Source organism: Lathyrus oleraceus, chromosome 7, assembly GCF_024323335.1.
Source record: "Lathyrus oleraceus cultivar Zhongwan6 chromosome 7, CAAS_Psat_ZW6_1.0, whole genome shotgun sequence".
Taxonomy (NCBI): Eukaryota; Viridiplantae; Streptophyta; class Magnoliopsida; order Fabales; family Fabaceae; genus Lathyrus; species Lathyrus oleraceus.
This window is the reverse complement of record NC_066585.1, coordinates 341805227-341831710: the sequence shown is the minus strand read 5'-3', so window position 1 is coordinate 341831710 and position 26484 is coordinate 341805227. Positions and strand designations below refer to the sequence as shown.

At 31.5% G+C, this 26484-nt stretch overlaps 1 protein-coding gene across 2 annotated transcripts; it reads right to left on the bottom strand.

Annotated features, from left to right (window-relative positions):
• Positions 1 to 7548: 7548 nt before the first annotated feature.
• Positions 7549 to 23511, bottom strand: LOC127101491 (probable serine/threonine protein kinase IRE). Of its 2 annotated transcripts, XM_051038918.1 has the most exons (17): positions 22910 to 23511; positions 22680 to 22750; positions 22368 to 22541; positions 20227 to 21558; positions 19705 to 19877; positions 19249 to 19498; positions 18858 to 18950; positions 18624 to 18764; positions 18419 to 18511; positions 10764 to 10965; positions 10514 to 10599; positions 10303 to 10391; positions 9189 to 9240; positions 9044 to 9100; positions 8797 to 8955; positions 8506 to 8592; positions 7549 to 8250 (listed from the first exon to the last, which is right to left on the bottom strand). In XM_051038918.1, exons 1-17 carry the CDS (start codon positions 23331 to 23333, stop codon positions 8164 to 8166), a joined length of 3570 nt encoding a protein of 1189 aa, XP_050894875.1. In that variant the 5' UTR covers positions 23334 to 23511; the 3' UTR covers positions 7549 to 8163. The 2 variants fall into 2 exon arrangements, with proteins under 2 accessions (XP_050894875.1, XP_050894876.1); XM_051038919.1 differs by lacking the exons at positions 7549 to 8250; positions 8506 to 8592; positions 9189 to 9240 and having other exon boundaries at positions 8819 to 8955.
• Between the last annotated feature and the right edge of the window lie 2973 nt (positions 23512 to 26484).

Sequence of the window (26484 nt, the reverse complement as noted above, 5' to 3'; positions counted from 1 at the left end):
ATGGTTGTGTGTAGTTGATGTGTTGTGAGATGTTGAAGATGAAGATGATGAATCTTGGACACCTATTTCACTTTTTCTTGTTTCTTTGAACACTTGAATCAAATTTACAAATGTTAGTTGATACAAGTAACTAAACTTCTATATATAGTAACCAACTAACCAACCAAACTTAACAGCTTTTCAAACAGAGTGGGAAATACACAAAAACTGAATTTCCGCACGAGCGGTCGACCATAGCAGGTCTATGCGTCGATGCATGGCCTGCAATATCAGTATGCGTCGACCATAGGTCGGCGTGCGCTGACCCGTGGGAAAATGAAGGCTTCATGCGCCGACCCTGTGGTTAACTCAAGTCTCCATGCGCTGGCCCGTGACCAACTGCACTATGTTATGCGCCGACCTGTGGTCGACTCAAGCCTCCATGCGCTGACCAGTGACCAACTGTACTATGTTATGCGCTGACCCATGGTTCATGCGCTGACCCTTGCGGTCGACTCAAACCCTGCAAATCTGCAAAAATTCATATTTTTGTGGTTTTCATGCATTTTGTCATGATCACATTTTATCCACATATGTTGTATGAAATATAGCAGTTTTAGATGAGCATAGAAAATGATATGATAGGTGATATGTTGCATTTGTTTTGTAGAGGTGGAATCGACAATGTCGATTCATCCATGGTGGTCATTTGTCATCATCGAAACCTATGATCGTATGTTGTATGACAATTTGCCCTTACACTAAGTAATCTCTTAACAAATTAGCTAACTCGGCTAAAACACAAATAAAGCTAAGTCTAACAACTCTTTCGAGATACACTTCAACATATTATACATTTCGACATCTAGACGATTTGACATTTTCTTACTTCTGTCAAGCAACTTATTTTGACATAAAGAATTACAATTCAACATTATGAGGGTGAAAATGAAAAGTGTTTGCTCTAAAAAAAAGTCTCGGTATTAATAAAAAAGGTATAGGGACATTGAAAATGAGAAGTTTAAAAAGCAAGAATCCATAATTGTGATATGTAAAGCCAACAACTTTCAACCTAAAACCTTTTCAGTTTGCAGAACTTCACATTATGCGTCAAAATACAATGAAGAGAGAATCTCTTGCAGCAGACCGTGATGATAAAAAGAAGAAAACAAAGACAGCATCAGCTACTTATCAAGGTAAATCCTCAAAAAGATTCAGCTGCGATATATGCTTTGATTCTGTAACAATCTCTAATATGTTCACAATCACTTCATGTAAGCATCGATTTTGTACTAATTGCATATCAAAGTAGGTGAATATTCAAATAAACAAAAATGCGTTGAAAGTGAGTTGTCCAAATCCAGAATGTTCCGTGGAACTGAAACCACAACATTTGCAATCCATTTTACCTAAACAAGTCATTATTGAGTGGTAATCTGCGATACATGAGTCTTCGATTTCTTTGGAGCAAAAAATATATTGTCCTTATAAGAATTATTCTCTTATGCTCGTGAATGTCCTTCATGTCATAGGTTATTATGTGCAAAATGTAAAGTTCCATGGCATGCTGATATGAATTACCGAGAATTTCAAAAGTCGACAATGGATCTAGATGAAAAACAATTGGATCTGAAATTTTTGGAGTTGGCTAAAAGAAAGAAGTGGTAGATATGTCCCAAATATTCTATGCATGTTCAGAGAGATGGTGGAAGTGAACACATTTCGTGCAGGTTATTTATCTTGTCACCTTTTCTGGTTCATTCTTAATCATCTTAATTAATTTTAATTGAATATGTATAGTTAATTGTTATAACACTATGTTAATGAAAATTTAGTTATTGCTTTAACAACTGTTCTGTTTAACTAAACTACTCTTGTTTTTGTAAAGGCAAGTGAAAACCTCAGACTCTTGCACGACCATTTGAGTATGATAGCAATATTGTTGTAATTCCAAAGAGCTATCATTAATAGTGGTTTAGTGTAAAAAAATTACTGAAAAACAATGGATATAGGAGATGGTAGTAGTGGTTTTGTAATACAAGTTCCATTTTTGAATCCCATTTAATTTGATTGTATATATTCACAAACAATATATTCACAAGTATAAATTTGTGGGCTGCAAAGATAGGCCGAAAAGCTCAACTAAAATATTTTTAAAATTAATTAATTAATTTCATTATGAATTTTGAATTGAAAATTTAAATTAATAATTTATTTATAAAATGACTTGAAAAATAAATATCAATAATTTTGTGCTATCATTTTTTACACATCAGATTTCTTTTACAAAAATTGAGGAATGGAGACCAAAATAATTTAAAAATAAAATAGGGGGACTAATTTCATGAGCATAACATAATAGGGGGATCAAAACTATAATTTAATTTATTTTAAATAATATACAAAATTAAAAATAAAATTAATAAGATGTAAGTCCTAAATATAATTAATCAAATAGAAATAAATTTATTATTTTTTAATTGAATAATATTAAATTAATTGATTATTATTTAATTTGAATTAATTAAATATTTAAAAAATAATTAATTATTTAATTTGAATTAATTAAATATTTAAAAAGTAATTAATTATTTAATTTGAATTAATTAAATTTTAATATTAAAATAGAATTCGCATTTTATCAAATAACACACAAATAAATATTTACTTATTTTAAATTATTTTTTATTTTAAATTTGAAATTATTTAATATTACTATAAATCATGAAAATTATTTGTCACCAATTTACATTAGTCTTGTGGTAAAGAAATATAATGTGCCTTAAAGGCCCTAGGTTCAATTCTTTCTAAAAATAATTTTTGAATTTTTTTTATATTTTCAAATTTGGATTATTTAAAAACAAAATTAAAATTAAAAAAAATCAATTTAATATTAAAAATTAAAAATAATATGGTTGTCCACATAATTATTAAAAACTCCATTGTGATATAAATATTTTAAAAAAATAGGAAAAAAATATTTAAAAAAGTATTAAGAGATAACTAATATGATCCAAATAAATATTGTAAAGGATTAAATATAATCTTTTATTTCTTCTGAGATTAATTTAATTTTTTTAATTTTTCATGAGAGATTAAAATGAGTCTTTGTTGTTTAATTGATTAAGCATGCTATGATATTATCAATCTCACATAACACTTATAACTTTGTCAAACGACCATGTTATCTTATAAATTGATTGAACAATTAAGATTAAAACGTTTCTGTTTTCTACCGCACCAAATCCATTTCCCTCAAACACAACAAATGAGTTTGATATTTTGGATTTATTAAATTATTTTGATGCTACATAGGTTTCTATGAAAACAATTATGCTACAACCGCTGAACCATAGCTTTAACTGTTAATAGATGGTTTTAAGGTATGCTACAATCTTAGCTACATTTCTTTTCAATCTCATGTAAAGGTCAATTATTATTCTCTACTTTAATGAAGGACATGCCTACATCACTAGTTTCTATTGACTTTCTATTGTCATACTTGTCTATCAACAAAAAGTTCAAGTAGAAACCATCAAGTTGCATTTCAACTATGTCCAATTAAATACCTGGGTATTGTTAATTCTAATTTTTATCATCTAACTTATTTTAAATATTATTATCAATTAATTTTGACTTTTCTTCTTCTTCACATTAAACTCAATACAGTTTCTAAATGTTTGTTAGAACCCTACCTATACAAGACACCAAATATGTCTTGAATCCCGTTTATTCGACTTTCATGTTGTTACTTGATTTTATACAGGACAGGTTTTACATGTATTTCTAGCATTCTCGACTTGAAGTTTTTGCATATCTCCAACAATGCCGGTTTTTCCATATCTCTCACAGTTTCTATCTTACAAGTTTAACTTATATTTAATGAAACAAAACATGATGTTTTAGTTTTGAAATTAAGCTTAAATATTTGATCATGACAGTTGTGCCTCCTTATGGAATATACATATATTATGAATTTTGCTATTTCATTATTGTTGCACGAATTATATTTTCATGTTCTCAAGTTCTTATAGATGTGTTTAACATTGTCACATGAAACACAAATTTGGTTTTTGTCATCACAGAATTGTTGTCTGAATTCAATGTCACCATAGCTTTGAATAATCATGTGATTTAATCGTCTTTTCGTGCTTTAAGTTTAGCCATATCCATTTTATCCATTATTATGTTCATTTATTCGTTTTTGAATGCACACATTATATATATTCATGCGTTTTCTATAATGGCACCATACATTTGAATACTCTGTCATAAACGAGTTTATATTGTTTTCTAGATGATGGCATATACATGAGTAATGGATTCTCCATTATTACTGGTAGTGAATTAAACACTTTAATGATGAACCTTTTTAATACACCTTATTGACCTCGGACATTCATTCAATTGTCTGTGAATACATTGAATTCTTCAACGATGAAACAATTCAATACTTATTTGACCACCTTTTTTCTTATGTCATTACTATTTTTTTCATTCACCTTTAGGTTTCTTACACAATATAAAGATTCATGGATGATCAAGACTTCAACAGGATAATGTTTCGGCAATAACATTTGTGCATATAAACTCGTATTTTTTCATTCACCTTTAGGTTGTTTAACACCCTTTTTATTATACCACTTATACAATAATAATTTTGTATTTTTTAGGACTTATACACCAATCATTATAAAGTATGATGATTTGTTTCAGAATAAATTGGATTGTAAGCGACCTAGATCACGCAGATTTCGCATTCTAAAATCTAAACACTCTAGGCGTTTCAAGGTTTCTCCATATGAGGTTCAAATTCCCCGTGATACTGAAACCTCATCGTCCTGCAATCGAATCCCATTTTCAGATGTCGCACCAAGAGCTTCTAACCAACAACTCATCAATAAAATCGTTGTTGATGGGAAAATCATGGATTCTATATTACAAACCACTAATCCCTCAACATCTGAACATGCATTTTGTACATCACACAAAGTGGCTAATATTCAAAATTTTGGCACAAACTTTATGTCCAGGTTCTCAAATGTTGCCTCCCTCAACGACCGGGAAAATCAAAATCCTCAATTCCCACTTAACATGACATATCCAATGACAACTCAAAGTCATCCCATTGATCACACAACTTCAAGCAATGCTCTTTAAGTCCGATAAAGTTTGAACGTTTTCCAATTACAATCAACATTGAATGTAACTCATCTATATATCTTCATCAGGAATTATGATGAGAAAAGTATCGAGGATACACATAACTTAGTCAAACGTGGAAGAGGACGTCCGAAAAAGTCACTTGGCGTGTCATATGTTGCCTTCAACATTACAAATAAACAAGAAGTAACAACACTCCCATCCACCAACAATGTTCTACTCAACCAGAAGTAAGATTTAATAATATAATTTCAGCTACTCAATTTTATTTCAATCTTTGATTCCTATCTCAAAAAATTATATCCATGTAACATTTTTAACAAACATGACATATAATGTTAATAGGTTTGACTCAACGCCTAACTTCGTCAATCGCCGAAGAGATCGTCCAAACAAATCCATTTCACGTATACAACCATACTCAATAATCACAAAGCATAACATTATGCCAAACACTCATGCTGTCCTACCAGTTTGAGTATTAATACTGCTATCTACATTGTCTTTCATAATTTCTTGTTATAACTATTTCTTAATAATTTTTTTCCAAACACTTATGTTTTTCAGCATCACAAACATTGAGTTAACATCACCACACTTGACTGCCCCTGAATTACGGTTCATGCCAAATACAGTTCCAGCTAATTATATACCAACATCTCAATTTTTTGCACATACACCTAACTTGGATTTAGATAGTGCAACTAAAGATGGTTCTGACCATGATCCATTCTTAGGTTTGTGTAAGATTGCTTTCTAATTAAATTGAATAAAATAGGTTGATATAAACTTTTTTAATATATTTATTGGATTTTTTTTTTAAATAACCAGATTTTTTAAAAAAAATTCAAAAATACCCATTTTTTCCAAAAAATTACCAAAATGGGCAATTTTTGCCCTAGTTCTCTACATGGGCGCCACCCTAGTTGGCGCCTACCCTTAAAGGGTAGGGCAAGTCGCCACTAGGAGTGGCGCCTACCCTTAAATCTTTTTTATTTTTATTATTATTTTTTTTTTTAAATATGTTTTTTTTTTTTTTTTTAAATTTATGAATTTATATTTTTTATAAATTATATTAATTTATATTAACACATATATATAAATAAAATTATTTACAAGATATATATATATATATATATATATATATATATATATATATATATATATATATTAATTTATATATATATTAATTTAATTTATAAGTAATTATTATTATTTAAATTTTTTTGGAAGAATTAGGGTTAATCATGTTAAGGTTAATTTATCAATTATAATATATATATAAATTAATATATATATTACTTGAATTGGCATGCTGTCAATGAACATGATTTTGAAAAGGAAAGGATCGAACATGATTTGAAAATTGAATTTTTTTTTTAATAACCAGATTTTTAAAAAAAAATTCAATGTCTAAAAATGAAACAGAGTCTAATTATATTTTATTAAAATTATAAAAGAAAATTAGACTTTTTCTAGATTCTAAATAGAAATAAAACTTCTTGATATTTGTTACATTTATTTATTTATTAGTATTTATTTTTAAATTAATAAATGCATAATAATTGAATAGAATAAGAATTAATTAATGATTAATAGGATTCAATTAATAATTTATTAGATTCTTTTTTTACTCTTATTCATGATGAATAAGAATTAATTCATAATTGATTAGATAATTTTATTAATGTCATAATTTTGTATGAATTCAATGTGTTATATACTATTATTATTTCCAATAAAACTATAGACAATATAACTCCTATCAATTATGGTGGCATGTTGTTGCATTTGATAATCTCTTACTAATTTTTTTTAATATATTTTTAGTTCTGATTTGATTAGTTTCAAAATTTTATATTTATTTTATTTTTAAGATAAAAACAAGATTTTAATCATATTATATAGATGTGAATAATCTTTATCACTCTATTATATAGTTCTAAATATTTTTTAACACTTATTTGGGTAATATGGTACAAATGTTTGAAATTCTAAAAAAAAAAAAAAAAAAAAAAAGAATTAGGGTAGGCGCCACTCCTAGTGGCGACTTGCCCTACCCTTTAAGGGTAGGCGCCAACTAGGGTGGCGCCTAGGTGTATATTAGGGCAAAAATTGCCCATTTTTGTAATTTTTTTTAAAAAATGTGTATTTTTGAAATTTTTTTAAAAATTCTGGATATTAAAAAAAAAATTCTATTTATTGTTCCTGTTTCTGAAATACTACAGCACACCAATCCGATGACGATTTAAGCCTTGATGAAGCAAAGACTTGTCCACCATTTTCAACAGCAAATAACCCGAATAGAAACAATCAAGGTTAACTGCATACCCCCCCTCATTACTTATTTATATCATGAAATAAAGTTTTTTAATAGGCATGCATACAATTTTCTTTTTATATCCATACAACTAATATAGTATTTTTACAATATACGATTTGGGAGATGCTATGATTGAATGTAGATATTGTAAGGCCATGATGTGGTATCAAGAAAGGTTGGACAAGCACAGGCATGCGGCAAATCCCAAGTACTATTTGTGTTGTGGTAATGGTAAAGTTGAACTACCCATGTTGAAACATCCACCTAAAGTTTTTTCTCATCTACTATTTGATCGCAATGCCAAAGATAGTAAGAACTTCCGATCACAAATAAGGACATACAACATGATGTTTGCATTCACTTCACCGAAGGCTAAGTTAGACAATAGATTCAATAATGGTCGTGGTCAGCCTACTATACGAATTCAAGGCCAATCTTGCCACCGTATTGGGAGTTTATTGTCACCGTATTGGATAAACCTCTACTTTCTGAGATAAACATATAAAAACTATTATTCAAAACTAAAAAGCACCATAATTTTTTTTAATTGAGACAAGAAACATTAATGCTAAAAGGATATTAACATTAATCATGTATATGTAACATTAGTACAAATATTTCATACTGTTTTTTTACGAGACAAGTCCGCCTATTTGTACCTTCTTTTTTGGAGAAATCTACAAATTTCTTTAGCTATATCATGAAGCAGATGGATTGGAGTTTTCGGGCGATTCTTTGTTCTTATACACCACATCATAATTGATAGTTACTAGTTGAGATAAATTCTGTAATAAACAAAAATAATAATTTTTTCTCAATTCATATAGAAAAGTACAAACAAATTAAGGGCGAGTAATGATAAAGAAGATGTGATGAAAAGGATAAAAGAGACATTTCCTACAAATAATAAACAATTAGATGTTGATCATTTATACATCAAAATAATATAATGTTTGATCAACTATATTAACACAAGATAGCATCAAGCATGATAAGTATTACCTTAAATGAGAAGTTATTAAACGAATACTAAATATTACCTTAAATGAGAAGTTACTAAACGAATACTGCTCCACATAATTTGAACCTGAATGAGCGAACTCTGCTAAACTACCACATTCATCATCCTGCTTAGCCAATATACAATAAAAAATCATGTATTCCTATACTATAAATAGGGATCAATATCGAGTCTTTTGTATCAATTGTATCTAGTAAATAGCTATTATTAATAATAGGGATAGTATTTTTTGTATCAATTGTATCACATGAATAGCTTTTATCAATAATAGGGATAGTATTTAAGTACTAAAATTCAAAAATATTCTTACATCTACATCTGATGGATGGCTTCCTGAACCACTGCTGTAAGATTCAGTAATGTCATCAAAATCACTACCTCCAGCACAGTGTTCATCCTCTGGATTCCAAATATAACGGCTCATAAAATAACTTGTATCAAGAGCTTCAGTCGATGGTATGAACATAGCCTGTAGAGATTTGGGTGCATCCCAAGCGTGAGAAATCAAGACATATGGCACAAACATATCAAGCTCAAATGAAATTAAAAATCATGACCTTCTGCCTTGCTAGCGTATCCCAATTAATGTCCTTGAAAAAAGTATGGGATTTAACCTGCCAAAAAAATTTTGTTTCCTCTTGTGTAAATATAATACCATAATTTGCTGAGAACTCCATTTTTAAAAGGAAGTAAATAACTCACTTCTGAAGCTCCTGTTGTACCTAACCTTTGTACTGGGTTTTCTATTAATAATCTGAAAGAGAACTTTATTGTAAGCCATAACCAACACCACAGGAATCTTAATGTTTAACATTAAAGGAGGACTGTTTTTACCCACAAATGACATAACTCATGTAATATCCTTTAGAGGTATCACAGGAATACAAAATACTTGTAGAAGCTGTTTATACTGTTTAATAACAGCGTGTTTTCTCAAATTGTTCTGACAATAGTGCTTCTTTTGTAAGCCATTGCTAACCACATCTTTATTGTGTGTAAGATTGTTGTGGATAAATTATAGAAAATCATCCATTTGACTTCTCAATAGCCCTATCCTTCCATTCCATCCTATCCACATGCCTATTGTCATGCAAAGCTGGTGAGTATGCATGCAAGCTCTCACTCACAACTATCTATTTTTCTCATACACATTCTCGTATTTCTTTTTTCTATTCTATACTATAACAACAATCAAACCCAGTCTCACTAAATAATCAGCTAAATGGATCAATTGACATCATAATGTTTTCCCATATATCATATATTTATCCAACTCATTAATCTCTAAAGTCTTTCTTAATAGTTTCTCCTCACTTTCTCTTCTATACAATGACTTATTTTACAGGTAAAAGATACAAAGAATTCATGGCAAAAATATTCAACAAGATACTAGGTGTAACATTTTGAAAAATGCTTCAGTTATCTAGGCTTGTTTTCAATCTTTTACACAACTTGGACCATGTGTAAGTTTCTTGTATACTTGATTTTATAGTTCAGCTTCAATGATATATTTTGCACACCTTTACCCTTAAAGAATGATATAGTTCAGCAGATCAACAATTTTTTTCCAGTATTCATGCTAAACACTGAAAAACAATTAATCTACGCAACATTTACTATGCTCTTTATCTTTCAGTATGTATACCAGTAGTCAGCATGCTCTCCTATCAACATATTCAGCAAACCCTCTGGCTTCTCATATCAATTTTTACCATGACTTTGGTGTCTAGAGTTAGCATTTAATTACTTTTGCAGTTAAGTTGTATAATGTCTTTTAAAGATCTATAAAATACATATCAGCTTTGATAATGCTTACTTATTCATCAAATCATATGCCTCATAGCTGATCTCCTCAGGATACTTTGGCCATTGTATGTCTCTGTTAATTATGTTATCAAAAATTTGCTGCAAGCAAAAACCAATGAGCCTAAATAAAAATTATTTCTTATGGATCAACAAAATAAAAATTCAGTAACCGCTTTTAGATCCAAGAAATCATTTATAGGTAATTATGATGAAAATAAAACCTGTGGATGTTCTGCATTAAAAGGTGGAACACCCACGAGAAGCTCATAAAGTATGACACCCACCGACCACCAATCTGCAGTTGTACCTACATGAGTACAAGCATGTATAAGAATGTATTTAAAATAAAATGAATTTGAAAGAAAAAATTAAATAAAACTAGTTATTTATTCATTTAAAAATAAACTGGCTAACTGAAATCACGTGTCTATGATAACATGTACTATTTAATCAGAGCAGTAAACTGCAAACCATGTCCCATGCCCAGAAGTATTTCGGGTGCCAAATAATCTGGAGTGCCAACCACTGATTGTTGTTGACGTTCTTCCCTTTTTGAAACATGTCGAGATTTTGGTTTGTCGTTGCCTAAAAAGCCATTAGCGAAAGATGAGGGTGCTGATAAATCATCAGTGCTGTTGATGAGACCAACTTTTGAGAGTCCAAAGTCCGTTAACTGTAATTAAACATTTAGAAAGTGTCAAATAATATTTTCATTAGAGCATTGTATGGTGATCTACAGTAATTAATAGAAAGTCAAAGGCCGTGGACCAAAAGTCCTAGTGTAATATTGGCTTCACCTTATCATTTGATTTTTTAGCTTAATTATTTTGGGTAATGTTTCTAGAAAAATCTTATATTATTTGGTGTGTCTAGATATTTCTTAGAATTGTAATATTTTTTAAAATACTCTTTGAATGTCTAGAGTTGAGAACTCTTTAGAATTAGTGTGTTTAGAGTTCTCCTTAGAGTATTAGAAATAAAGATGTAATTCTACACTTTTGAATCAAGCAAAAATACAAAGTTCTCTCTTCCATAAACAATTCTCCTACCTATCAAGTTTTTATTCTCACACACTTTCTCTAAACACAAAAAAGGTTTATTTCCAACAAAGTGGCATCTGAGCTTCAAGGTCCTCAAAAAATGGCGAATGGAGGTTTCCCTTTCCAAATGTCGATGCTGACAAAGAACAACTATGACAATTGGAGTATCAAGATGAAGACGCTACTAGGAACTCAAGATGTGTGGGATATCGTTGAGAAAAACTTCAAGGAGCAAGATGAAGCATTGCTAAGCCAAGGTGTAAAGGAGACATTGAGGGAGTCAAGAAAGCTCTCTTCCTTATTTATCAATCGGTGGATGAAGATACATTTGAGAAGATCTCCAACATAACGACGGTCAAAGAAGCATGGGACAAACTTCAAACTTGCAACAAAGGAGTGAATCAGGTGAAAAAGATCCGTCTTCAAACTCTTAGAGGTGATTTTGAAAGTTTATTTATGGAAGAGTCCGAGTCAATTTCTGATTATTTTTCTCGAGTATTGGTCGTAGTCAATCAACTTTAAAAAAATGGCGAAGATGTTGATGAGGTGAACGTCATGGAGAAAATACTTCGCACTTTAAATCCATGTTTTGACTTCATTATTACCAACATTGAAGATAACAGGGATTTAAAGTAGGGGTGTTCATGGTTCATGAACTGCACTGAATTAAACCACATTTATAATCCAGTTCCGTTTATAATAACCATTACAATAAAATTGCAGTTAATTGTTAAAATGGTTTCGATTCAGTTTAAAACTAATTTAGAATTAATATGTGTTTATAAACTAGTTTATAATCAGATTGCAATTATAAATCAATTTTATAATTTAAACTCTTTTGAAAATTAATTTTTTTAATTTCATAAAAAATAATTAATTTAAAATTCTTTTTTTATAATATTTGAAAATATTTATTTAAAAAGAAAATCTTTTATTTATAAAAAATATTTTTTTTTGAAAAAAAAATGGATTTTTTTTTACAAATTTCAGGCGAAAAAATTCCAAAATAATTTTTTTTTCGAAAAAATAAAAATTTCAAAATAAAAAATTATATTTTTTTCTATATAGGGGGGAGGGGATTTTTTTATTCTGAAATTTTTATTTTTCAAAAAAAATATTTTTTCAGAATTTTTCTATTTCAAAAAATAATAATTTTTTATTTTTCTGAAAAAATAATTTTTTTATTTCAAATTAAATTATTATTTTTTAATAAATAAAAGAAATTTATTTTCAGAAAAAAATAATTTTTATTTTATGGAATACAAAATATTTTATTTTCAGATTTTTTTCTAAAAAAACTATAATTTTATTTTTAATTTTAATTTTATTTTTTATAATTACAAATATTTTTTAATTTCCATTTTTTTGTTTTCACTCTCAATAATTATTCATCTTCTTTTGATAAAAAAAATATTTATATAATTAAAGTAATTTATAAAAAAAATTGGTTATGAACCGGTTGTAAACTGAATTAGAATTGTTTAATTTAAATGGTTCAATTCATTAACCATTCAAGTGGTTCAGTTATTTTATAGTGTAATGCAATCCAGTTTAGTAATATCGTTTGGCTAACCATATTTTTGCACACCCTTAATTTAAAGACCATGACTATTGAGCAACTCATGGGTTCCTTACAAGCATACGAAGAAAAGCAAAAGAGAAAAATTTAACAAAAGAAGGCTATGGAGCAACTACTACAACTTAACGTAAAGGAAACAAATTATGTGAATTATAAGAGGCAAAGAGGACGAGATCGTGGACGTGGACGAGGATATGGAGGAGAAGGAAGAGGCGGTTACAACAACTACTCTAACAATGGAGAAAGAAGTTGGAATCCACAAGCAACAAGAGGTCGTGGAAGAGGAAATTCATGGTCGAGGTGTGACAAATCACAAATCAAATGCTTCAACTGCAACAAGATCAGTCATTATGCATCTGAGTGTAGATTCTCGAAGAAGGTTGTGGAGAAAGCTAACTTTGTAGAAGGAAAAGGTGGAGAAGAAGAAACTTTGTTGCTCGCGTGCCAAAACCAAGTTAAAGAGAAAAGAAACAAATGGCACCTCGACACCGACGCAAGCAATCACATGTGCAGCGATCGAAGCATGTTCGTAGAGATCAATGAAACGACAACTGGCAATGTCTCATTTGGAGATGACTCAAAGATACCGTCAAAGACAAAGGTAAAATTCTTATACGCTTGAAGAATGAGAGTCATCAATTCATATCCAATATCTACTATGTTTCTAACATGAATAATAATATTTTAAGCTTGGGACAATTATTAGAGAAAGGTTATGACATCCACTTGAAAGAACATAGTCTTTTCTTAAGAGATTATAGACATAACTTGATTGCTAAGGTGCATATGTCAAAGAATAGAATGTTCCCCTTGAACATTCAAAATGATGTTGCAAAGTGTCTCAAGACTTGCTATACCGACTCTTCGTGGCTATGGCATCTACGATTCAGACATCTCAACTTCGACAGTCTAAAATGTTTGTCAAAGAAGGAGACGGTGAGAGGTTTGCCTAGTATAAACCACACAGACCAACTATGTGAAGGATGTCTAATTGGGAAGCAATTCTGGAAAAACTTTCCAAAGGAATCAACGTCAAGCGCGACAAAACCGATAGAGCTCATACACACCGATGTCTGTGGACCAATCAATCCAAACTCTCTTGGTAAGAGTAAATACTTTCTCCTCTTTATCGATGATTATTCTAGAAAAACATGGGTTTATTTCTTGAAGGAGAAGTCAGAAGTGTTTGAAAACTTTAAGAAGTTCAAAGCCCTTGTGGAGAAAGAAATTGGTCTTTCCATTAAGGTCATGAGATCTGACTGAGGAGGAGAGTTCATTTCAAATGAGTTCCACAAATATTGTGAAGACTATGGAATCCGCCGCCCACTAACAATGTCAAGATCACCTCAACAAAATGGAGTAGCAAAGAGAAAGAACCAAACCATACTTAACATGGTGTGAAGCATGCTTAAGAGCAAGAAGATGCCGAAAGAGTTTTGGACCGAAGCAGTGGCATGTGCGGTTTATCTGACAAACCGTTCCCCAACAAGAAGTGTGCATGAGAAGACACCACAAGAAGCATAGAGTGGAAGGAAGCCTGGGATCTCTCACCTCAAAGTGTTTGGAAGCATTGCATATACCCATGTTCCAGATGAAAGGAGAACAAAGTTCGATGATAAAAGTGAGAAGTATGTATTCGTGAGTTACGACTCAAGCTCTAAGGTACTAGCTTTATAATCCAAATAGTGGAAAGATCGTCATAAGCCGTGATGTGGAGTTCGAAGAAGAAGATTGTTGGGATTGAAGTGTTCAAGAAGACAGGTACGATTTTCTTCCTTACTTTGAAGAAGAAGACAAAATGGAACAACCAATGATAGATGAACATATTACACCACCGACCTCACTGATACCAAGGTTGGATGGAACAAGCTCAAGTGAGAGGACACCGCGACTAAGGAGTATTGAAGAGCTTTATGAGGTAACCGAAAACAGAAACGACATTAACCTCTTTTGTCTTATGAGTGATTGCGAGCCTCTAAGCTATCAAGAAGCAGTTGAAAACGTAAAGTGGAGAGACGCCATGGAAGAAGAAATCAAGTCAATCACGAAGAATGATACATGGGAACTTACTACACTTCCACGAGGACACAAAGCAATCGGAGTAAGATGGGTGTACAAGGCGAAGAATAATGCAAAAGGAGGCGTGGGGAGATACAAAACAAGATTGGTGGCGAAAGGCTATAGTCAAAGACAAGGAATTGACTATGATGAGGTATTTTCCCCCGTTGCTCGTCTTGAAACTATTAGACTGATCATTTCTTTGGCAGGCCAAAATGAATGGAAGATCTATCAAATGGATGTGAAGTCGGCCTTCTTGAATGGTTTTCTCGAAGAAGAAGAAGTTTATATTGAGCAACCACAAGGCTATGAAGTAAAAGGGCAAGAAAAAAAAGTTTTGAAGTTGAAGAAGGCATTGTACGGACTCAAGCAAGCACCGAGAGCTTGAAATGTTCGAATCGACAAGTACTTTCAAGACAGGAACTTCAACAAGTGTCCATATGAGCATGCATTCTATATTAAAGCGCAAAGTGGAGATATTTTGATTGCGTGCTTATATGTTGATGACTTGATCTTCACAGGGAACAATTTAAGCATGTTCGAATAGTTCAAGAAAGACATGTCAAATGAATTTGAGATGACAGATATGGGGCTCATGGCATATTATCTCGGCATCAAAGTAAAACAAGAAGACAAAGGATTTTTTATCACCCAAGAAGGCTATGCCAAAGAAGTCCTTAAGAAGTTCAAGATGGATGATGTTAATCCAGTTGGCACCTTGATGGAATGTGGCAACAAGTTGAGTAAGCATGAAAATGGAGAGATTGTAGATCCAACTCTTTACAAAAGTTTGGTTGAAAGTCTGCGTTACTTGACAAGTGCAAGGCCGAATATTCTCTATGATGTAGGAGTCGTAAGTCGCTACATGGAAGCTCCAACAACAACTCACTTCAAGGCGACAAAAAGAATCCTTCAATACATCAAAGGTACAACAAACTTTGGCTTGCACTATTACTCTTCTAACAATTATAAGATTATTGGCTATAGTAATAACGATTGGAGTGAAGACGTGGATGATAGAAAGAACACTACTGATTTTGTGTTCTTTATGTGAGATACTGTTTTCACTTGGATGTCAAAGAAGCAACCTATTGTCACACTGTCAACTTGTGAAGTTAAGTATGTTGTCGCGACATCATGTGCTTGTCATACAATTTGACTAAGGAATTTGTTGAAAGAATTAAAAATGCCACAAGAAGATCCTGTCGAAATATGTGTTGACAATAAATCAGCACTTGCTTTGGCAAAGAATCTTGTATTTCATGAAAGAAGTAAGCACATCGACACCCGTTACCACTTCATAAAAGAATGCATCGAGAAGAAGGAGGTAAAATTGAAGTATGTGATGTCTAGAGATCAAGTTGCTGACATTTTCATCAAGCCACTCAAGTTGGAAACTTTCGTGAAGCTAAGGAAAATGTTTGGAGTCACAAATCAAGTTTAAGGGGGATGTTGAAATATTAAACTTGATTTGGGTCTAACCTTATTATTTGATTTTTGAGTTTAGTTATTTTTGACTCGATTTATTTTGGATAATATTTCTAAAAAAGTCTTGTAGTATTTGGAGTGTTTAGATATTTCTTAGGATTGTAATATTTTCTAGAATACTCTTTGAATGTCTAGAGTTGAGAACTCTCTAAAATTAGTGTGTCTAGATTTCTCCTTAGAATACTATAAATAGAAATGTAATCCTACACTTTTGTATCAAATAAAAATACAAAGTTCACTCTTCCATAAATAATTCTCCTACCTATCAAATTTTCATTCAAGCCTCTAATATTCTCAGACACTTTCTCTAAATACAAAAAGGATTTATTTCCAACATGAAGGATTTGATATTGGAAACAAAAACAAGTATTTAAATTCAAACCAATTCAAATAAAAACTACAAATCCATATATATATTATTCGTTCAATTTATTTTAATACTATTTACTAGTTTAACTTAAACTATTTTTTACTATTTATTTGTGTAAAACATAATTGATTAATATCATTATTTTATATTAAATTATTATATGTTAATCGCAGAAGTCCGATTGAATCGGATTTATTTAAGTCACTCAAATTCGTACTGAACCACAATTAATTAAATTTTATCTTTGGCTTGAATGAATTTTCGCCTCGAAACCAATCCAAATTGCATTGGGAAATTTCTACTTCATTTTACACTGTTTTCACTTTCCTACCTTAGCAACCAAATCTGTCTCGGGGTACTCTTTTTGCAACCGATCTCTTCCATTGAGAGCAGTGCTCTGTTTTGTGAGGTCATAAATTCCACGGTTGAGATGCATTTGAGCTGAAAATAGATGGAAAACCCACACACTAACCTCTGTGTGGGCCTGGTCCAATAGGATTGGTTAGAATGGTTGAACAATTTTTAACTTGAATCTCCATTGTTGCCACTGAGTGACTCTCCATTTGGTAGGTTCGCCTATGGTCAAAGGTTGATAGGAGCATCGGAATCTAAATTATTTAGGCCAATGCGGGGTATTCCTACCCATCTTGATCGTAGTATAGAAACTTTTTTTCTTTCGTTATAACGGTACCGAGAGACAGTTGGACTACCTTGGTTTTAGTCTTCATAATGAACATTTTAGGGCCTCGTCAGTCAATTATTGAGTCATTTCTGCATTTCCACCTTCACCTTTCACCTGATGACCTCTTTGCTGCCACTTTGCAACGTTCTTTTGTCGTCCAAATCTTTCTATTAGACCTTTAAAAAACAGATTCCCGGGTTGGATCAGAGTTTTTCTTGATTCCAAGAAAGAAATAAAAAAATTCTCCCAACCTCCAAGCTCATGAAGGTCTAATGCACTCTCTAGAAGCCATAAATGTCCAGTATCTTGGCCCTTGCAATCAATCCAATAGGGTCTATCCCCATAAAAGTTGGTAAAATCACCATTTGCACTGCCTCCATCTCCTAGAACTCATGCATTACCCAGAATTGGACTCTAACGAAATAACATTTTTTATTAAGAATTAGGTTAGAAAAGAAGAGAATAAGGTTCCTTCATAATAGAGAATCCTCTATTAACAATTACAATACTCTAAATGTTCTCTACCCTTTCTATTCTATTATTTATACACTACTCTCTAATAACAACATTAACTAACTAACTAGCTAATTTCTCACTAAGTTCTCTAATATATATTATTATATATCCTAACATCTTTGAATATTGTAATTATGAATAAAGTATTCTCGCAACAGAGAAATCTTTGAAGAGAGATTCTTCTCTATGATATTTCTTTATAAAAATGCTATTTCTTTGGAATCCATTTCTTCAGTTCCTAACATGCTTCTTATAATAATAATTTGGATCATGTTTGAATATTATAGGCTACTCCCCTATGAATATTGTCATTTTAAAAATATATTTTTGTTTTTGATATAAAAAAGTGACAAGGAAAGAGGCATGTAAAATAATTAAATACATGATTTTGACCTTAATGTGACCATCTTGACCAATCAATAGGTTATCTGGCTTCAAGTCTCTGTGAATTATATGTTGAGTATGCAAATACTCCAACGCGAGAACCTGTGGAGCGACCCAAAAAAAAAGATAAAAGTAAGATTAAAAAAAAAAGATAAAAGTAAGATTAAAAAAAAAAAAATTTAACCAACAAATTACAAAAGTCAAATATGCTTACAACTTCTGCAATATATACACGAGCCATATCTTCATCTAAGCAACCTAGGTTTCTCAACATAGAATAGAGATCCCCGCCATTTAAATACTCCATAACTAAATAAAGATTTTCTCTACACGTGAAAGAATAGAAAAAACGGACCTGTTCATCACAATTACATGAAAATTAGATTTGTTAACAATGTGCGTCAACTTCACAAATGAAGTAATGAACGACATGGTATGGCCTACTTACCACAAACGGATTTCGAATAGATATAAGGATGTCTCGCTCAGCCAAAATATCTTGAACTGAATTTTTACGAATCATATCTGCCTTTTTTAGAACCTACAAAAAGATCAAAGAATAGTTTAAACTTTTTTCTAATTATTACTCAGTTAGTTAGTTAATTTGACAAGAAGACTTTCAAATGGTTTCTATAGGCTATTATAGCCAGCCATAGTAAACTGACAATGCTGGACTGAACAATAGTCATATCGGACTTGAGAATATTGTTTTAAAATTTCAGGAATGGATATATCCATTTTGTAAGCACTGTTTAATAACATAGTTCATGGAATCAATTTATCTCAACTTTTTTGGTGCAAGGTAATCATTTGGCTAATTTCAGTTTAAGGAAGTCTACCTTAATAGCAAATAAATCACCAGTTGCTCTTTTTCTGGCAAGAAAAACTCGTCCAAACGCACCCCTGCTTATTGGTTTTATTATTTCAAAATCTTCAATAGAGGTTCTGTCCTTAGAACAAGGATTAATCGGGCTAGCACGAAGGCTACGGACTGTATCATCTTCTACAGAACTCTCTTCATCAGCCATGCTATTTGATGAGTCTACCTTTTCATCTTCTATTTGCCCACAAAGGGTAGCATATTTCTCCCTATGAAGGTGTAGCATATTTCAAGGTATGATTTTCAGCATTATTATGATAGCATAAGGGAAAAATAAATTAGGAATGACACAGTTTTCTGATTATACTAAAAATAGTGTTTCTACAAAAATGCTGGAAAAATCTTATAAATACTTTAAAAATCACCAAAATATATGGTTGTCCTGAAACCAGACGAAAAATTGACAAATGCTCACAGCAAAAGTTTCTCTATTCGTCGACCAAACGTCTCCACAATAAGTGCATCTTCTTTTCTGTCCTGAATTGCATATTTCAGGTCTTCCACGCGTTCAAGCATATACTCCAAAGAACTGTAGTCACAGTTGTTCACATTTGCAACAGCACGAGCAATTTCAACTAGCTTGTTTATCTGACATTTGACATTCTAATTATCAAAAAAAATCCGGGAGGAATGCTAGCAGCACTCATTCATTGAACCCACTGCATTCATTTTCTTAAAAGGTGGTGAATTTAGGAGAAAACTAACTTGATTGTTTAAAAAATAGACCAATTACAAAGAGTGCATTCAAGTATGTATTCCAAAGAATGTATCACTAGCATGTCTCATATTCAGAAAACTTAATCTGAAAAAAGTATGACAGATGAACTGAACAACATGGGTTATACTGTTATACAAGTTGATAATATTTTTCATTTAGTGTACTATTTTTCTGCATGTAATGATTTATGATGAAGGATAAATAGAAGTTAGTGTATACCTGGTCATAACTCTCAAGTTCAGATATTTGTCTTCTTCCGCCTAGTAACATTTCTATGTGACTTGTTCTTGGTGTAATCAATGGTGATCGCGGTGTCAAGCTTCCAGGTGAAGATACTTTTGCGCTACGATCAGGTTTTAAGCAGATTTGAGTATCACATGTTATTTCAGGTGAAAGGTTTAGATCATCTGCAACAAAACTAATGTCAGGTTCAGGAGCAGGGTAAAGCATGTCTTCAGAGCATCTACTAGACAAGTTATTTCTTTCTAGAGACAACTCATTGAACTCATCATGCAAACTCGATGTTGACACTCTCGCAAACTCAAAGCTTTCTCCATGAGTATCAGTGCTTTTAGGTGTACTTTTTGGTGTCCAGGATTCAAGTAACCTTTCAATAGTTTCTGAAACTCTCTCAAGCCGTTCATTTACAGTTAAGCCTTTCAAATCACATTTATCAGCAATTGTGCATATTCGAGAATGCTCCTCCACATTTACTATTGGTATTTCAACCTCACAAATCCTGCAGATGATCATTGAATAATCATATGGTAGATTTTGCTGATCTCCCCAGAATCCCCAAGAATCCTTTCGCGTTCTAGATGACGGTTGTGAATGTTCAGGTTGACATGATGAAGCATCCAAGGTTTCAGCATGTTCATCTTTCACCACTGCATCATGACATACACGTTTTTTCTCAGCAGCTGATGGAAGCTTTCTCCAAGAAGCCATTTTATAGCTACCGGGAGTTGACTCAACACTTTTAGCTGTAGTAACCTCCACACTGTCGGTCGCAGCACTTGCATGTTCGTCAGTTTGACTTTGTTCAGTTACCAGTTTGTCTTGCTCTTTTCCATGTGACTTTGGTAACTGCTTCTCAGCCATCTCATGTCCACTAGGTGGAACACTGCAATTCTCTGCAGCCTTCAAAATTTGCTCTGAATATACTCCAAGATCACTGAGTTGGTGAAGACTAAGAACATGATCTTGTTCTTTTTGATCACTTTCCTTCTGGAATTGCACAAGACGAGTGCACCTAGAGAGAATAAACAGAAGGCGTGTGTGAGCTTGTTTAAGGATCCCCACGGGTATTTCTTGGCGTTTATCGTCTAGTTTTTGAACAATAGTTTCACATTTGATCCAAAACTCAGCAGCTGACATCTTTGCACATTGTTGAGCAACAACCAATAAATCTTCCAGTCCCTCTTTCCATTCACAAGGAGACCCAGATATTTTTTCAAGAGTACCCACCAAATCACCAGCAAAACCACCCAAATCAGAATCGACTTCTTCCTTTAGTTTTTCAAACTTATTTCTAATCTCCACCATGACTTCCTGCAAGATTTCATTTCAGTGTAACCAAAAAAAGGGGTTTAACAAATCTAGGGTCTGTTAGAATTTATTTGTTTGAGCATATCTCCTTGCATAAACACTTATGAGACAGTTTGAAGAGTTTATGACATGCTTATAAGTTGTTTTCATGACTTCCTGCAAGATTTCATTTCAGTGTAACCAAAAAAGGTTTAACAAATCTAGGGTCTGTTAGAATTTATTTGTTTGAGCATATCTCCTTGCATAAACACTTATGAGACAGTCTGAAGAGTTTATGACATGCTTATAAGTTCCTTTCATGACTTCCTGCAAGATTTCATTTCAGTGTAACCAAAAAAGGATTTAACAAATCTAGGGTCTGTTAGAATTTATTTGTTTGAGCATATCTCCTTGCATAAACACTCATGAGACAGTTTGAAGAGTTTATGACATGCTTATAAGTTGTTTTCAGCTAATTTTCATAAGCTCTCCAAGATAACTTGGGAAAACAGTTTATAGTTTTATAAGGAAACAATGCTATAAGCGTTTAATTGAATAGTTAATCCAAATAGGATTTATGGTTTTTAAGTTTTAAAAAACGGTACGTTACCGTGAAACGGTTGTGACAAAGCGTTATCGGAAGGTGTCGATATCAATATCGTTATTCACCGTTTTGTGATAAAGAATAAATTGTGGTTAATTCACGACGCGACGACTGCAATCAGTGTCGCAACACCTGTACCGACCGAAATCGCGAAAGCCTTTAAGTGACTGACCGTAAGCGTTATTTAAAACCTAATATGAAAATAAAAGAAATTTAAAACAAAGAGTACCTCCACGTGCCAAGAGGCACGATGTTTCCAGGTTGGATAAGGCCTAACTCCTTTGGAGTTGAGTTCATGGGAAAAGCTTTTAATATCAGGGTTTCTCTTATGCCTCCGACTTGTTAGTCTCAGGATTTCCTGAAAACGTGGGGATTGTGTTTCCGCAAAAGCTGCAAGATTGCCCTGTACAAAAAAAAACACGCCATGAACCTGATCTACCTACATTTATCCAACTATTGAACACACACAAAATTAGTAAATTAAAATGACGCACCCACACAGAAATTCCATAAAATTAAATATAAAAATATAATATATCACCTCCGGCACAGGGAGGAGATGTGAATGATGAGCTTTCAACGATTTGGAGTGATTCCAATAACCTTTTTCCCCTAACGAAGAACAATCGTGAAAAACTCACTAACCAATGCATTTCAAAATTAAACTAATTTCAAAAAAAATAAAAATAAAATTAAAATTAAATATGCATGTGAGATACATTCAACAATATAATCAAGTTTTGGTTCATATTATTAGAGAAATGTGTATACCTAGGTCTCTGGGATGTGAAGATTTGGATCTAGATTTGGCGGCATTGTTGATACTGACAGCAACAGCAGCTTCTTTTATGGCGAAGGCGGGAGCACCAGCGGAAGAAGAATGACGAAGAGGCGATAATCGCGTTCGAATGCTATTGAGACCTAAAGAAGACGCGAGTAAAATGGACGAAGAAGTAGAAGATGACGATGATTCGCCGCGTTCGAAATGACGTTGAGGTACAACGCATTCTTCCTCGAGTATTTTATTCTCCTCGCTTTCGAATTCTGCGAAATTGGTGACTTCATCGACGGATGAAGTCCCCATGCGTCTGTTCAGAATGTGAGGGGTTTTCTGAAGTTTGTTGGCTCTAGAGGATACCGGAGACGGCGTGGCTGGAGGTGGATCATTTTCTGGCGGCGGAGGGTTCGACGACATGGATCGATGATGAGTTTGGGATTCTTCATAGCATTGTGTGTGCGTTTGAGAGTGGAAGGAAGAGAGAGAAGATTTGAATCGAGAAAAAGAAATGAGAGAGAGAGTTTTTCGGGTGGCGGAGGTAAGAAAATGGAAACAACAAAGAGGGATTTGATTTTCTGTTTAGGAAGGGAGAAGATAGTTCGTTAAACTAGCTTCCCGCGAAACAAGATTGTTATTCAATATTCATTATTATTATTATTATTATTATTATTATTATTATTATTATTATTATTATTATCATTATCATTATTATTATCATTATCATTATTATTATTATTATTATTATTATTATTATTATTACTATTATTATTATTATTATTATTATTATTATTACTATTATTATTATTATTATTATTATTATTATTATTATAGTAAATATTTGGGTGTGAATGAGTAAAATTTTAAGATGAGTCAAATTAAGGATGATAATGAATCAAATTAATTTGAATATAATTTAAAATTCGATTTGATAATTAAATGGTTGAATAAAAAAAATAAAACTTTTAATAAATAAACTCAACTTAAACTATATATGATTCAAGTCGTTAGATTTATTAATCAATTAAATTATATATTATATGTGAAAATGACTATATTGGTACTAAGAGAATGTTTAAAAGACTAACTCGAACTATTAACCTCAGTTTTATTTTAATTTGACAATTTGAATTGATCATTTACATTCTTAAATATGCAAAATATTTCTAAAATAATTATACAAATAATATCAATGTTATATAAAAAAAAATTGTATACAATGATTTAAAGATTAGACTTGTTTATTTAATAAAAAAATTTAACTAAATAAAAATATCAAGAATTTTTTAGGAAAAAATGTTAAATTTAATTTTATATTTTTATTTTATTTAAATATTTTATTTTTCTTTTAAAAAATATGTATAATTAATCACGAAATTCCTTAATTTAATTTAATATTTCGTTTTAGTCTCTAATCTAAAAAGTGGTTAATGTTAGTCCCTTAAAAATACTTACGTTAGTCGAATTGATCTTTTCTGTCAAATTTTGTTAAAATCGTTAATTTTTGTTGATGTGACTTTATAACAAGGCAATTAGTCAAAATTTGAATAAGGTGTATTAAAAAATTGACGGGTTTTGTTTTGGGAGATTAAAAATCTCCATAAATTACTAATAATATATAAAAAAAAAGTAACATCAATTCTTTTGCAATTATGCAATTATACAAGTATGTTCTTCTAGGGTTGATGAACCAAAACACAAACAAACAAGTATATATACACTCCAGAGAATATAACCACTAATCATATTTCATAATCTCAATATTACTCTTTATATTCAAAGAGGTTCAAGAATATCTAGGAGCTTTCTTGCTTTTTCTTATAAGTCTAAATGTTTTCGAATAGTTTCGCCACGGATCTACCAAGATAAAGAAACATGGTAAATATACGATCACATTTATTTGAACTTGTATAAACAACTAAAGTGGCCAACAAGACAAGTCTCATACCTTTAAAATAGCCTTATGATAGCTTGTAGAAACAACTAAGTGGCCATCGAGACAAGTCACATACCTTTAAAAATAGTTTGAGGACAACGTGTAGAAAGTCAAAATTATTTATGGAGAAGAACTTAAAAATAAAATAATCCACTAGCTATTTAATTCATACCAACTCGGGACTCTTCTCATAGCTAGAGTTAATGGAGATAATCGTTTGATATGATCGGTGAATGCTCCGTGTGTAATATAGAATGTTAAATCCTAAAAATACAATTTTCAAAAAAGTGAAAAAAATTCTAAGTGTGTTATATCGAGTGCATATCTATCAACCCGGTGAAAAAGTTTTATCACTTCAATAAAACCAAGGCTCAGAGACAGACAAATTTATTTTTGAAACAACTAAACACCAACTTTTTACAAATAAAAACCAAATCGTCTTCACTCAAAAATCATTTTGAAGGATATAAATAGTTTCAAAGCATCATATAGGGCTAGTTTGTTTTAGCTTTAAAAAAATGGATTTTTTCTTTGTATTTTTGAAAATGGATTCTTCAAAAATGTTTTTCAAAATATTATAAGTTTTTTTAAATTTATTTTCTATAAATTAAAAAATTGAATTGTTCATTCTATAACATAAATATATATTATTGAAGATCAAATCATAGTCAAAATCACAATTTTTTTCAAAAAGTTGTATCTTAAAAATGATTTTTATGAAAAGCTATTTGAAATAGCTTCAAAATTAAGTGATTTTTTGAAAATTTGATATCCAAAAAAAGTTTCGATAAAATGATGAAATACCTAAAATAACATTTTAAGAATAACTATTCAAACCAAATTTTCATTTGAAGTTTTTATGAAAAGTTTCTTTGTAAAAAATTTTTACACTAAAATTTTTACACTATAAAAATCATTTTAAAAAAAAGAACAAAACAAACGGGCCCATAATTGAATGTAATTAACATATGAGATGCAAATAAGAATGAAATGTTGGATTCTTACAATTGTATGAATCCATTGTGGATAAGATACAGAAAACAGGATGATGGTATATTTAATTTTGTTTTGTTCAATTGCTTTTCATTGTCTACTCCATGGTTCTCCTGTACTAACCCCTTTCCAGGCTCAAACAATATTTCCCCCGAGAGAAATGGAACTAAAGACAGGAAGAATGAAGTATTTTCTGGTTTTTTGGGAGGCTCAATAAGTTTATTGCGAACCTGGAATTCAAAACTCATCATTCATCAAATAGAATAAACTAAATTTCATTCAAGGGCATTGCAGAAAACAAAAGAAACAAGAAGGAAAGGAAGAAAATAAGGTTCAAACAGAAGTTTATAATATGAGAAGGAATTACCTAAGAAGAACGGATATCACATCTAAAATGTCGTCAAAACTTGTAAAGTGTTACCAGAGAGTCTTTCTTCGCTCAATGGTTTCAGGTCTGAATGATAAAGATGGTTTTGAATCCATTGGTGTGACTTTCACTACGCCAAAAATGACTTTTAACAGCGCATCTTAGACAGCGCTTTTAAAAGAAAGCGCTGTCTAAGGTTAAAATTAAAATAAAACACGGAAAATGTTCCAAAAAAGTAATGAAAGCGCTGTCTAAGGGGGGGGTCTTAGACAGCG

Coding starts and splice junctions, on each gene's coding strand:
- LOC127101491 (XM_051038918.1), bottom strand. CDS start 23,333: ATGTCGTCGAACCCTCCGCCGCCAGAAAATGATCCACCTCCAGCCACG. Junction 22,751..22,909: donor TTCACATCCCAGAGACCTAG/GTATACACATTT, acceptor GTTCTTCGTTAG/GGGAAAAAGGTTATTGGAAT. Junction 22,542..22,679: donor ATCTCCTCCCTGTGCCGGAG/GTGATATATTAT, acceptor TTTTTTGTACAG/GGCAATCTTGCAGCTTTTGC.